Source organism: Stenella coeruleoalba (assembly GCF_951394435.1).
Source record: "Stenella coeruleoalba genome assembly, chromosome: 10".
In the NCBI taxonomy this organism is placed as follows: domain Eukaryota; kingdom Metazoa; phylum Chordata; class Mammalia; order Artiodactyla; family Delphinidae; genus Stenella; species Stenella coeruleoalba.
Window position 1 is genome coordinate 7037928 of NC_137156.1, and position 13157 is coordinate 7051084.

Genomic DNA, 13157 nt, shown 5'->3' on the forward strand with positions numbered 1-13157 from the left:
TGAATTGTTTTATCCTTTTGGATATTTATCAAATATCCTTTTGGATATTTGATCCACAATTTGGATCAAATTTGGTGAACATCTATTAAACATTCACTTTTTTGGTTCTCTTGAGAAAGTTAATGATTCCAGCTAAATGTTAGAATAATTTCTATTAAGATAAAAAATGTAAAAACAGTTCCAATTTCATGAATAAATCGGGCATTGGTAGACATTGATGACAAAGAGCAGCAAACTATTTTCTCTGTGTATTTACAGTATTAGAATTGTTCAATAAAATGTTAAATTTCAACTTTCCATGATCATATTTAGTTATGAAAGTTTGTTATTTTCAAATAGGTTAAAGATAACACAAATACACGCATGTATTTTCATATTTTTGCCATTTTGGGTATGTGTGTATAAATATCAGATTGAACTGAATAAAATTGAAGATACTGGATCATATTGGATGAAAGAGAGAAAAGGAGAAAGGCAAACATGGAAAGAATTCTATTGATTAGTGAATCTAAAAGGAGAATACACAAGGTCATTGCACTACTTTTGCAACCTGTGTAGGTTTGTTTTTAATAAAAAGCTAAAATTTTATGATATTCTACTGAAATACACATTACATGGTGATGGTTGAAAAATTTAATTTCTTTTGACAATACAACTATTCAATATGTCTAAAAATTTTACATTTTTAAATTTCTTCAAAATGTAATTAAAAGAGAGACTACATTCCACCTGTTCATAAAGCCTTAGGCATTATTGTTTATAGAAATAGGTCACATATTATGCCACAGGTTCTGGTGATGGACAATGAAACAAAGTAATTTACAAAGTCCTCTGCCCTGTGTCCTACATTTGAAGCAATTCACTGCTTGATGAATGGCAGAAGCTATTATGTTTGGTTCACATCTGAATGTGGGTCATTTACAGAAACCTAGCATGTGACATTTCTTTTCAAGCTAAAAAGGACAAGTGTGAACATTTAGCTAATGTAGTATTTTAAGGATCATGAAAAGGATGGAAGCTATGACTTAAAATAGCTCTAAATTCAAAAAATATATAAAAATGAAGAAGAATCCAATATGACTGCTTATTTCTAACTCCAAAAGTTACAAAAGATTTCAGCAGTATGGCTTTATACATATTGTAGTCAATGTGCTTATGATTTAACTCTGAAAACTACTTACCTGCTGGTGTAAATACATTAGACTGTGGCATGTACAGCTCTGAATAGACAGCATGTAAACAGTCAAGCTTCTTATAGAGTGACAAGCATATGCTTGCTGAAATTCATTCATTCATTTTTTTTAATATTTAAAATTTTTTTCTAAAATACAAATATTCTTTAGCAGAATTGTTGAACACTTCAGATGAGGTGTGACACTGAAGTGCTTATACGTATGGAGAAAGCTTTGGTTGGCTTTCTAGAAATACTTGAGCAGTCACCATTCTGTTTAATAGTAATTAAAATCCAAATGGCTTTGGTATGAACTTGTACTAAATGGAGAAAAAGGGAAATACAAGGAAGCCATAAAGAAGAGAAAAAATATAAAGAAGGAAAAGTAATTTTAGTAAAAGGAAAAAGAAACTCAGAAAGTAAAAATGTGCACGCAATGGGAAATAGTGAAGAACCACCCGCATCCCTCCACCACCATTTCCAGAGACAGTCCTGTCCCAGGGTTCTAGTTATGAAGTGTACATCCTTCAATATATGTGTAGAGTCTCACGTTTGTAAGGGGACAATCATCCTCCTAATTCACTCCTCATTCATGTATTTACTTGGTCAGAAAATATTCACATGTGTCTATCAAATGCCAAGTACTTGGTAAGTGCAACCAGTAGGGGAGAGGACAGGGGAAGATTCCTGGAAGGAGGGGGAAAGGAGTCCTCATGACTCACAGAGTGATGGGGCGGCCACAGAGTATTAAGGTTGTACAATGTGGGGAAGGCATGGCCCCAATCAAGAGACCTCATATTTGTAAGAGTAATAGGAGCCATTAAAGCAAGAAGAGATTTTTTTTCATTAAAAATGATTCTGGTGACACTGAGAATAGATTAAAAGGGGCAAGAGGGAATATAAGAAGACTAGTTGAAGGCTGCTGTTACAGTAAGTCATGGGAGAGATTAGGGCATATCGGACAGGGAAAGGACCCTATGGATGGAATGAGATGAACTGGTTCAAGAGCTGAGGAGCCACCAGAACCTGGAGAAGGTTTGTATGGAGGGTGAGAGAGAGAAAGTGTTTGAGGACACCTCCCACGTTTGTTTGTTTGTTTCTTTTTTCCAGAACTGGATGGGTGATCTTGAATTTACTGATATAGGAAACCCCTTCCTTCCTTCTTTCCTTCCTTCCTTCTTTTCCTTCCTTTCCTTCCTTCTTTCCTTCCTTCCTTCTTTTCCTTCCTTTCCTTCCTTCCTTCTTTCTTCAGAACTGGATAGGTGATCTTAGCATTTACTGAGAAAGGGAACCCTGCGTGAAGAGGTGATCTGGAGCAGAAGACAATGAGTTTCTTTTCAGAATGTCGATTTGGAAGTCCCATTGACATATATACGTGGAGTTGTCAAAGTTCATAGAAAGTTCTAAATTGCTTAATTAAATTCATATGTATCTTGGAAGAGCTAAATTTTAGAACTAAACTTAGCTGCCTAAATTACAAATCTGTTAGAAATATACAATTTAAATCAAGTAACTTGTTCCAAAGGAGCAGATCAAGGTTTAAGTTTGATTTTACTACTCACATTTTAAAGATAAATGAAAGAGAGTCAGAGAGGTGAAACTATTGCCAGAGGACACACAGCTGGGAAGTAACAGAGCCAAGATTCAAGCCAGATATTGAACCACTACATCACAGCCATTCATGAGGCAAAAATTAACCACAGATGTGAATTTTAAGTAATCTTATTGTTAAAAAAATTAAGAAATATGACATAGAAGTAATATTGCAGTTTGGGGAGTTGCAAAGACTGCGTAAAGATAGGAGCTGCAACCTTAGGCAAATGACTTAAAGTCATGAAGGCTTGGTTTCTTCCTATGAAAGGAGATGACAGCAACTGGTCCTGAATCACAGACTCAGTCTGAGGTTTAAGTGAGGTAATCTATATACTGTATTCAAACCAGGGTTGGCGTATACAGTAAGTGCTCAGGACACGACAAAAATTACTATTCAGTAACTAAAAGGAAAACATTAAAACTTTTATTTGTAATCTCCATTTTGCTGATCTGTACGGCATGTGATGGAAGTTTTTTGAACCTATACTTGGAGATTCTGAAATTATTATGAGAGCCAATAATATATTTGTTAGGGTTAGGATTCTATTCTTTCTCACGACCACAAGGGCCAGCTCTACGAGTTCATACTGTCTTATATTGCACTGAGGGAATTAGGTCATGTAGATGCATCAGGTTTACTAGGGAAACCCAAACTAGAAAGAGTAAGTGAACCAGAAGAACTTATGGCAGTGTTTTCTCAAATCAAACTAATCTGTGAGGTCTTAGCCACTAAGAAAACACAGGGCTGATAATAGGTCCTAGTCTCATGATCAACATCGATAGCAAAGGTATTGCTCAAGCACTTAACCCAGACCTAAGGCTGAGACACCTTCTATCATTTGTGCTGCTGCAGGATGACAGCTCCATCACAAGTGTGTCCAAGATCACCAGAAACTCGTCTGCTGTTTTGAGCATCTAAGCATGCCACATATTAGCCTACTTACCAGATCATTAAAGAGAAAAGACTACTCAGATAGGGAGGTGGGGTGTAGGGATTTTGGGATAGTGGAATTGAGTATTGGCGAGAGGGGAGCTAGAGATCATTCTGCACCTATGATGTGGTCAGCACTTCCCAAGGTCCTTTGGATTTCTTACATCCAGTGCCCAAATGTTTTGCATTTCCCCTGCTATGTGCATCATCATGACCCTTTAAAATTTCTCCTTCCACACTGCACTGTATTTTTTTAAAAATTGGCTGTTGCCAAAGAATTCAAACTAAAACCCTATCCTGATCACTTGGATAAATCAAATTAACACACGTGAGAGCCATGTGTGTCCCTTTTCACACGTCTTCATTATACTCTGGATGAGTTCAAAATAAAAAACACTTGGGAGCTAGTGTCATTTGAACATACAGACTGTGAGCCCCATTTCATCTGAAAGAGAAGGTGTATCTTCATCACGTAGATATTGTATTCATTTATTTGTTCACGTGTTTAATCGAACACATATTAGTTGTGCGTCCGTTGTATTCCAGACACTTTTCTGGGTCCAGAGAGGAGACTGGTGAATTCTAGAGTTAACAATCTTGCCTTCAGTCCTCAGTCCAGATTTCTAGTTATTTTGCCTCTATAGTTCTTTTTCATTTTTAGTTGACTACTGATGTAACATTTAAAATACATGGTTCAGAGTTTAACATACCATTTTATGTACATGTAATCCTCATTGGCTTGTGGCAGCAAACCAAAATTGTTGCTCTTTTTGTTTGATTATTTGTTTGTTCAAGTGTTTTAGTGATAAGTATAGTGAAAATGCTTCAGGAAGATTTTTAGAGATTATACATAATGCTAAGGCAGAGAAGTGGAGAATAACATTGGCTTGTACACATTATGCTATAGGTGCAAGTACTTACTTGGAAGTGAAAAAGGAAACTTCATGTCCCCATGACCTAAAACAAACCCAAACCACAAATTTGGACTGTGCCAACAAGATAATCTACACATTGTCACCTCATTCAGGTACATATACTGTCTTAACACCTACTTGCTATTGGTCAGAACTCACATACCCACTTGCCCACAAGCTCTGGATTTAAATAAATAAATAAATAAATAAATAAAAGGAGATCCAGTAGGTTAGTTTCTTTTATCCTAGAGTTATAGAAGCAGGCTAATTTACCAAAACCCAGTTCACCAAATGACTGATTAGCAATTTAGACTTAATTGACCAGCTTTTATTTTATTCTTATAAGAGAATATCATGTCAAGGAATGTTCTATTTATCTCTGACCCAGCTTCTTGCAGCTATAGATGGGGATAGTTGGAGTAGAAATAGACCCTTCTATTTGCAGAAGAAAACATGGAAGGGGAGTCAGGATACAGCATGAGGTCAACTGCCCACATCAGGGAGCTTGGTTATGGGGAACAGGGGGAGGATACCGATGGGCTTTTGGCAAATGGGTGATCAGTGAATTGATCTGGACCCAAAGCAATGAGCCATTTTGGTTACAATTTTTCAGTTTACTGGAGCTGACACAATGTAGCATCCGAATCTTTTAAAGAGGTCTATTCCTATACAAGCATGTCAAAGTGTACATAGTTCATTTCTGCCTCTCAGGGCGTAGAGTGCCCATAACTCAGTGACAATCTAAGAGGGATGAAAATTATTTAGCAATATTTAGAGCTTTTTCCTTTACATGGTAAATAATATTTTGCCTTTAGTAAGGAAAATTGTAAAGAAGATTGATTCCGAAGTGGAAAATCTTTGATTGTCTTATACATATTCCCTAGACAATGAATACGCTCATAATATTCTCATCAAAATCTGTCTTTAAGTTATTTTAATCTAAATTAACTTTCCTAAGTAATAAATGACGGTAGCTAAAACTTATAAGGCTATTCAGAACTATTAAGACAATGATCAAGAAGACATCAGCGCACCAAATACTCATTAACTCGAATATCAGTCTTTCAGATTTGTGTACTGCTTCCAGGAATATAAAAGCTTTAACAAATCTGTCATTTAAATTGTGGTTTCTCATTATCTGCATATTACAAAAAATATGTGTGCAGCCTATAGATCTTTTGGACTATTCAGGTAAAGAATTTAGAGTTAAAGTATCCATATAAAATCAATAGAAGCTTTACTTGGAAGAGTTACGAAGAACGGTGCAAAGCTAAATATACAGTAAACAGTCTGAGAGGTGTAGATGGTCATTAGAGTTTCTCCCTTATGCCAATGCCTGTAGATGACCATCTATAAAAGTTTGGTAAAAAGGAAAATTAAAAAAAAAAAAAACTCTGGGGCTTCCCTGGTGGCGCAGTGGTTGAGAGTCCGCCTGCCGATGCAGGGGACACGGGTTCATGCCCCGGTCCGGGAGGATCCCACATGCCGCAGAGCGGCTGGGCCCGTGAGCCATGGCCGCTGAGCCTGTGCGTCCGGAACCTGTGCTCCGCAGCGGGAGAGGCCACAACAGTGAGAGGCCCGCGTACCGCAAAAAAAAAAAAAAAAAAAAAAAAAAACTCTGGAAAAGAAGAGCTCTATCACATCCAAAACATAAGCTGATGAATTAAAATTACCTAAAAGAAAAACCAGTAAGATAAAATGGCAAAACAGTTAATATCTAAAGATAATACAAACTTAAAGAACAGACCAGAAAAATAAAAGGATGTCTCATTTAGATCTTGACACTATCCACATCAAATGAATTCTACATAGCTTATGATAAGGAATTTAATGAAAAAATGTCCAACTTAATAAAAATAGAAGCAAATAATTGTAAAATTTCTGAATGAGGAAAGATTATTTTGATTAAGAGATATTTAAAGTCATAAAAATGATCAAAAGGCTTTACTGTATATGAATTATAAATATCTATTTTTTCAAAATAAAAAATTAATTTAAAAGATAATTTTCAAATGGAGAAAATATCCACAAGCATTAATACTGTTATTATATATTAAACTCATATAACTCAGTAAGAAAAACATTTAAATACTCTATAGAAAGAAAGGCAAAAGGACACTTAAAAGGCAATTCACACAAGAGGAAAATATAAATGTGTGATAAGCATATTGAGAATATTTAGTGACTAGAAGATGCAGGCACATTTAGAAAAGGATGAGATTTCATTTCTTCCATGAGATTATAAAAGGTTCGCACATGATGTGAACACGACTTGCTAAGTTTCCTCATGCACGGCTGTGGAAGCATAACTCTATACAACTTCTCTAGAAAATAATTTCACAATAGTTATCAAATGCCTTGGAAACATCAAACTCTCTGAACCAGAATTTCTGGGTCTCTAGGACTCTATTCAAAGAATGATTAAAAATGGGGACAAGACCCTGAGGCTTAAGATGTTCATCAGAATTATTTATAAGATGCACAAAAATGAAAATAATCTATTGTCCAGGAATAAAGCAATATTTAAATATTTTATACTGCTTATATGGTATAAAATATTGTATAGGCATTGTATGTTCATGAAATAACATGAAAATATCATATAACATTAAGTTTGAAATCAACATGTATCAGAGAAAGAAAATATCATATGATATCACTTATGTGTGGAATCTAAAAATGATACAAATGAACTTATTTACAAACAGAAATAGACTCACAGACATAGAAAACAAACTTATGATTACCAAAGAGGATAGCAGGAGGTGCGGGGGGGGGGATAAATTAGGAATTTGGGATAACATATACACACTACTATACATAAAATAGATGAACAACAAGGACCTACTGTATAGCACAAGGAACTCGACTCAATATCTTTTAATAACCTATAATGGAAAATAATCTGAAAAAATATATATATATGTATAACTGAATCACTTGCTATACACTTGAAACTAACACATTATAAATTAACTATACTTCCATTTAAAAAAACAAACATAAAAATCAACATCTAAAGTTATACTTACAGTACAATTTCAACTTTGTAAAAATAAATATACACAGGAAAAGACTGAAATAAATTTATCAAAAGATTAACAATGCTTTGTTTCAATGGTGAGATTATTGATGCTTTTAATTTATTTTTTGATTCTTTTCAGTAGTTTCAATTTTTTTACTAAATAACATATCCTTACTATAATAAGGAAAACCATTAAAAAGATCAATGTTTTTTTTACAGCTACAAAATCCAGTCAAAGTAATTACACCCAGCTCAAGAACCTCCTTGCATAGAGGCAAAGAACCAGCATTCCGGTCAATTCTTCTCCTAGAGCTATGGAAAGTGAGAATTTTTCTAGTAGAAACACTTCAGCAAGAAATTATTCAGGCTCTTGGAGAAATGAGATCCAATCAGCCAAATTCAATAGGGTCCAATCTGGAGCTTACACAGCCAGTCCCCATAATGTGGAGCTTCTGGTGCCCAGAGCTACACAAAATGCTCTATTAACATCCTGCACCACAGCCTTGATCTTCTTTGTACTTCCTTTATGCCAGCAGTGTTATCACATTTTGACAGCACTGATTCAAAAGCCCGGAAGAGTTAGGAGTGTTGCTTTAACATCTGGAATAGGAATGCTAACCTAAATCAGTCAACATGCACAGATCCATATTGGGATTTTTTCACTGAGATGAGTTCTTCTGATTTCTGTGTCTCTTTGCCTACTTTTATGTCAGAGCAAAACCCCATTTCATTGACCAGATGCCTCTGATGGTGACAGTGCTTGCTTCATAGAAGGGCTGGGCTGCCCTGCTCTCCACCATCTCAGAAAAAGAGAGTTTAGAAATAACAGTAAAGAGATAATTATTCAGCAGACATGTTGGCGTGACTTTATTTATTTGTATGGAAAATACAGGTATTTTCCCCGTTGGATACAACTGTAAATTTATCATCACCCAAAGGACTCTTAAGAGCATCTACTTCTAAAATACAAACAAAACCTGCTTACGGTTACTGAGCATGCCTAGTTCTGACGAGACAGGTTAAGCACAAAGACAGTGAGGGGGTGGGGGGAAAGAGTGAACAAAACTTGTTTATTCCTCCTGAATTTTGTTTTAGTTTCATTCTCTATGATGTCTGGACACTTCCTCTTCCCTTAATCATTTCTTCATCCATTACAGATCTTCCCACACCTCCTATCAACCCTTCCCCATGGGGTAATCTTCCTGTTTTATTTTAAAGCAAATAACTATTTGTTTAGGTAGCAAAAGATTAAATCGCACTTATTTGGTGCATAAATTTTGTGCTTGCATTGTTTTATACTTTACAAGTACTCTTGACAATAAAAATGTAGACTTTGGAGCAAGCAAAGCATCGTTGTAAACATTTATCTTATTTTAAGTGAGAAGAGATATAGTGATATGGGAATGAAAGAGACCTGCCATGACCCGATCATTTTTTTAATCCTACGAAAGTCTAAACAACATGATACACTATTTTATTTCTTTAACTCCTCTAGGAAACTCTAGTCATATTAAGTAGTAGTTACACTTCATGTAGAGCCTCTTGTAAGATCTACATATACATGTTACACAAGAAAATGCCTAAAATCCAGCAAGTGAACATCATTGCCTAAGGCTACACGACAAGTTAGTGAGCAAATGAAAACTGAATGATCACGGAAGACTTTCTTCCCTTCCCCAGGAACGCAAGTGCTCAGGAAAGATGACATGCAGTGCTTCTGACATGTCCAAATATAAACCAAGACTGTGCCTAAACAACGTGGATCCCCTGACAATTAGACAACTTTACTACCCCTATGTTAGTGACCAAAGGGCCCCATCAGAGAATGATCAGTCTACTGAAGGAAAAGTTAAGGAGTGAATTCACCTCCCATTTCATAGGAAATAATAATGGCTACCAAATGTGCTTGCATTTGCAATTGTCCTTATCTCTTTACCTATCACATCAAGAGATAAGACTTTTTTCCCTAAATCCAAGGTTTGTCATCACATGTACTCAACTTCGGGTCTTCAGAGACCTTGCTCAATCAATCAACCTCCCTTGCTTAGACATCCTCCATATTTCTCCTTCGTTTAGAATTATCATATAGGCATATTAATATATTCAAACCACACCCATATTAAAAGCCACTCTTTTTAAAAAACTTTTTTCCAACCACTCTCCATTTGCATCATGGTTTTGTGAAAAGAATTGGCGGTAAGTCTTGACTCCGTGTCCTTCGCTCAGCCCACTGCAATCTAGCCTCTACCCTACAAAGCAATGAAACTCAAGGCTTCCTCCACCCAAATCTGTAGTTTATACTGTTTTCTCTGAGCTCTATACTCATCTATACTAACGTCTTATGATATATTTTCCCTTGTCAATATCAAAGATATCTCAAGGTCAATCTGAGGGAAAATTTAACCCATTATCTCCTCTAAATGTTTACTCTCTGTGTCCTATCTCTAGGAATGCTACAGTCATCCACCCATCTGCCCAACTCCAAAACTTAAGGTTCTACTAAATGTTATCCTTTCCTTCACCTTCCAATGAGCCCAGTAGTTATATTGGGTCACTTAACCATTTCTTAGATATGGCTCAACTGTCCATTTCCTGTGTCATTCATTCTCTTTAGTTAAGGCTTTTGACACTCTTTGCCCAAACTATTAAGATAGCTTTCTAACTAGACGTTCTTGTTTTCAACCTGGTCACTATTAAATCTCATCTTCTTTTCTATGAGCAGAGTGATCTTCCTAAAGTTAAAGACATTTAAAATCTTTCAATATTTGCACTTTATCATTAGAACAAATTCAAGCTCCAGAACACAATATTCAAGACTTTTCTCATCTGACTTGACTATATTCCTAATTTCAACTCAGCCAACTGCCCTCACCCTATATCCTATACTCCAGCCATATTAAAATACTTTTGATTTGACAAATATATTTTCTCATAACAATATGTTCTTATACCTCTTCCCTTCACCTGCAAACATGTTTGTTTTTCTTCTAGCTAAATTATATTAAAACTTCAAAACTTATTCAAGAGTTATATTTCAACTGAAGCACTTGGCTACTGTCCCTATGCACCTCCAGACCTGGGTTGGTTCCTTTCCTCTATGCTCCCAGAGACTCCTATGTTGACCTCTTCCTAGCACTTTTTTTTTAATTATGTAAAACACTTAGCATGAAATCTACCCTCTCAGCAATTTTTTAAGTGCACAGTATAGTACTGTCAATTATAGGCACAGTATTGTATAGCAGATCTCTAGAATTTAATCATATTGCATAACTGAAACTTTATGTCTGTTGAATAACAACTTCCTATTTCTTCCTTTCCTCAGCCCTTGACAACCATTATTCTACTCTCTGCTTCTGTGACTTTGCTTTTTTAGATATCTCATCTAAGTGGAATCATGCAGTATTTGTCCTTTGATGACTGGCTTATTTCACTTAGCATAATGTCCTCAAGATTCATCCATGTTGTTACATAATTCAGGATTCCCTTCTTTTTTAAGGCTGAACAATATTCCATTGTAAGTATATACCACATTTTTTCCCCATTCATCTGCCAATGGACACTTAAGTTATCTCTACAGCTTGGCTATTGTGAATATTGCTGCAATAAAAATGGGAGTGCTACTATTTCTTTGAGATCCTGATTTTAATTTTTTGACTAAATCTCCAGAAGTGGAATTGCTGGATTATATTACAAAGCAACAGTAATGAAAACTGTATGGTACTGGCATAAATACATACAATAGAGCAACAGAACAGATTAGAGAGTCCAGAAATAAATGCGTGCTCAATAACTGATCTTTAACAAGGTACCAAGAGTACACAATGGGAAAAGGATGGTCTCTTCAACAAATGGTGTTAGGAAAATTGGATATCCACATGCAAAAAAATAACCCTATATAAAACCATCCACAAAAATCAACTCAAAATAGATTAAAGACAAGTATAAGACCTGAAACTGCAAAATTTCTTTTAAAAAAATTTAGGAGGAAAGCTTCATGACATTGGTTTTGGCAATAATTTCATGGATATAGGAATGACTTTTAAAAAGCACAGGCAACAGAAATAAAATTGGACAAGTGGGACTGTATCCAAATAAAAAGCTTCTGCACAGCAAAGGAAACCATCAACAGAGTGAAAAGTCTTCCTAGCACTTTTTATACTGCCTTATATTTGTTACTTTTCTTGTTTTGCTTCACCCACATATTTTGCTTGTTAAATTAATGACCTGTCAAGCCATACTCCATGATATTCAGGATCAAAGTTGAAGGAGGATTCTCCTACTGGTGATTTTGGCAGGGGTGGGAAGAGAGGGGAGAAAGTGGGTTAGAAGAATGAGGAAAAGAGAAGTTTAGACAAGCTTTCCAGGAAATTTCCCAGAATGTCATTGTGTATCATTGTGTATTACTCCTTGTTTCCTGTAGGTCCTTAGTTTGAAGAGACAAGTATAATGATTTAGAGCAAAATTAGTTCTCCCTATAATGGAGAAAAAAATTCTCCAAAAGAAATAATTTCCCGGCTGGTCTTCATGACAGTAAACACACAAGAAAGAGATTTCTGCCTTTGACGTGGAGACATGGTTCTAACTTCTTCAACTATCTTCTCACAGCCCAGTCATAGAACAACAAGACTGGAGGCTGAACACTCGGAGGAATGGAACCACTGAAATATCTTACCTGAGACAATACAAATATAAAATCAAAGGTGAAATGATGAACAGGAGCACGTAAAGTAGCACCGTGAGCACCACACCAAGGATTCCTGATTGCATGGTTTTTTCAAACATCCAGTACAGCTTTGCTGCATCAGCTACAGGAGCCTCCCCGTCATGTGAAAGCCGCTGACAAAAGAAGATACAAATTACAAAAATAAATAAATAAGATAAGGGTGAAAACACTGATCATCAAGTTAGATTCATTTAAATACACAAAGACCAACTGAGAGTATAATTTGTTTTTAAATTACATTTTCAATGTGCTGAAGATATCAGATCTTCAGCTGCAGGAAGAAAAAGACTGGATTTGCATGGTTGGTTTCCCAGGATTTTCTCATCTTCCCTATAGGCGTTTAAATGTGTGCACTCTACATGCAATCTATAAAGTAAAAGCCATGTTTTATTTATGTACTATTAACTTCTGAATTTAATGAGCACAAGATATGAAGGAATTAGATATGATGGTGGAAATATTCTTTTCTCTCTGAAGCAGATTTGAAAGGAATTTAAATTGTTCTATGCATGAAATAGATGGCTTATTTTAGAAACTTATAAAAGTTATCAGGCTACTTAATGTGATCTTGAAAACCAAAGTTTACATTAGGTCAATTTAATAATAAGTCTTTATTTTAGACAAGGAAAACCATATTATATGTTGGGTTAGAAATAAATACAAGGCATTGAGGTCTTTAAAAGCAAATATAAAATGCTATGTACCTAAGACATTGCCATATGACATCTTTGACCTTTGAGTTTATAAAATATGAATGTTCTTTAATTATGACTCTCATGATCTCAAGTGTAAGTCATATG

The 13157-nt window shown here is 35.5% G+C and overlaps 1 protein-coding gene across 3 annotated transcripts in view; it reads right to left on the bottom strand.

The window, feature by feature from the left end:
• Positions 1–13157, bottom strand: part of LOC307192803 (uncharacterized protein) — a 268351-nt gene that overhangs the window by 35059 nt on the left and 220135 nt on the right. For all 3 annotated transcript variants that reach the window (XM_079934104.1, XM_079934105.1, XM_079934103.1), the window contains one exon: positions 12307–12470. In XM_079934104.1, coding sequence (XP_079790230.1) covers positions 12307–12470 — 164 coding nt within the window. The remainder of the gene's footprint in view (positions 1–12306; positions 12471–13157) is intronic.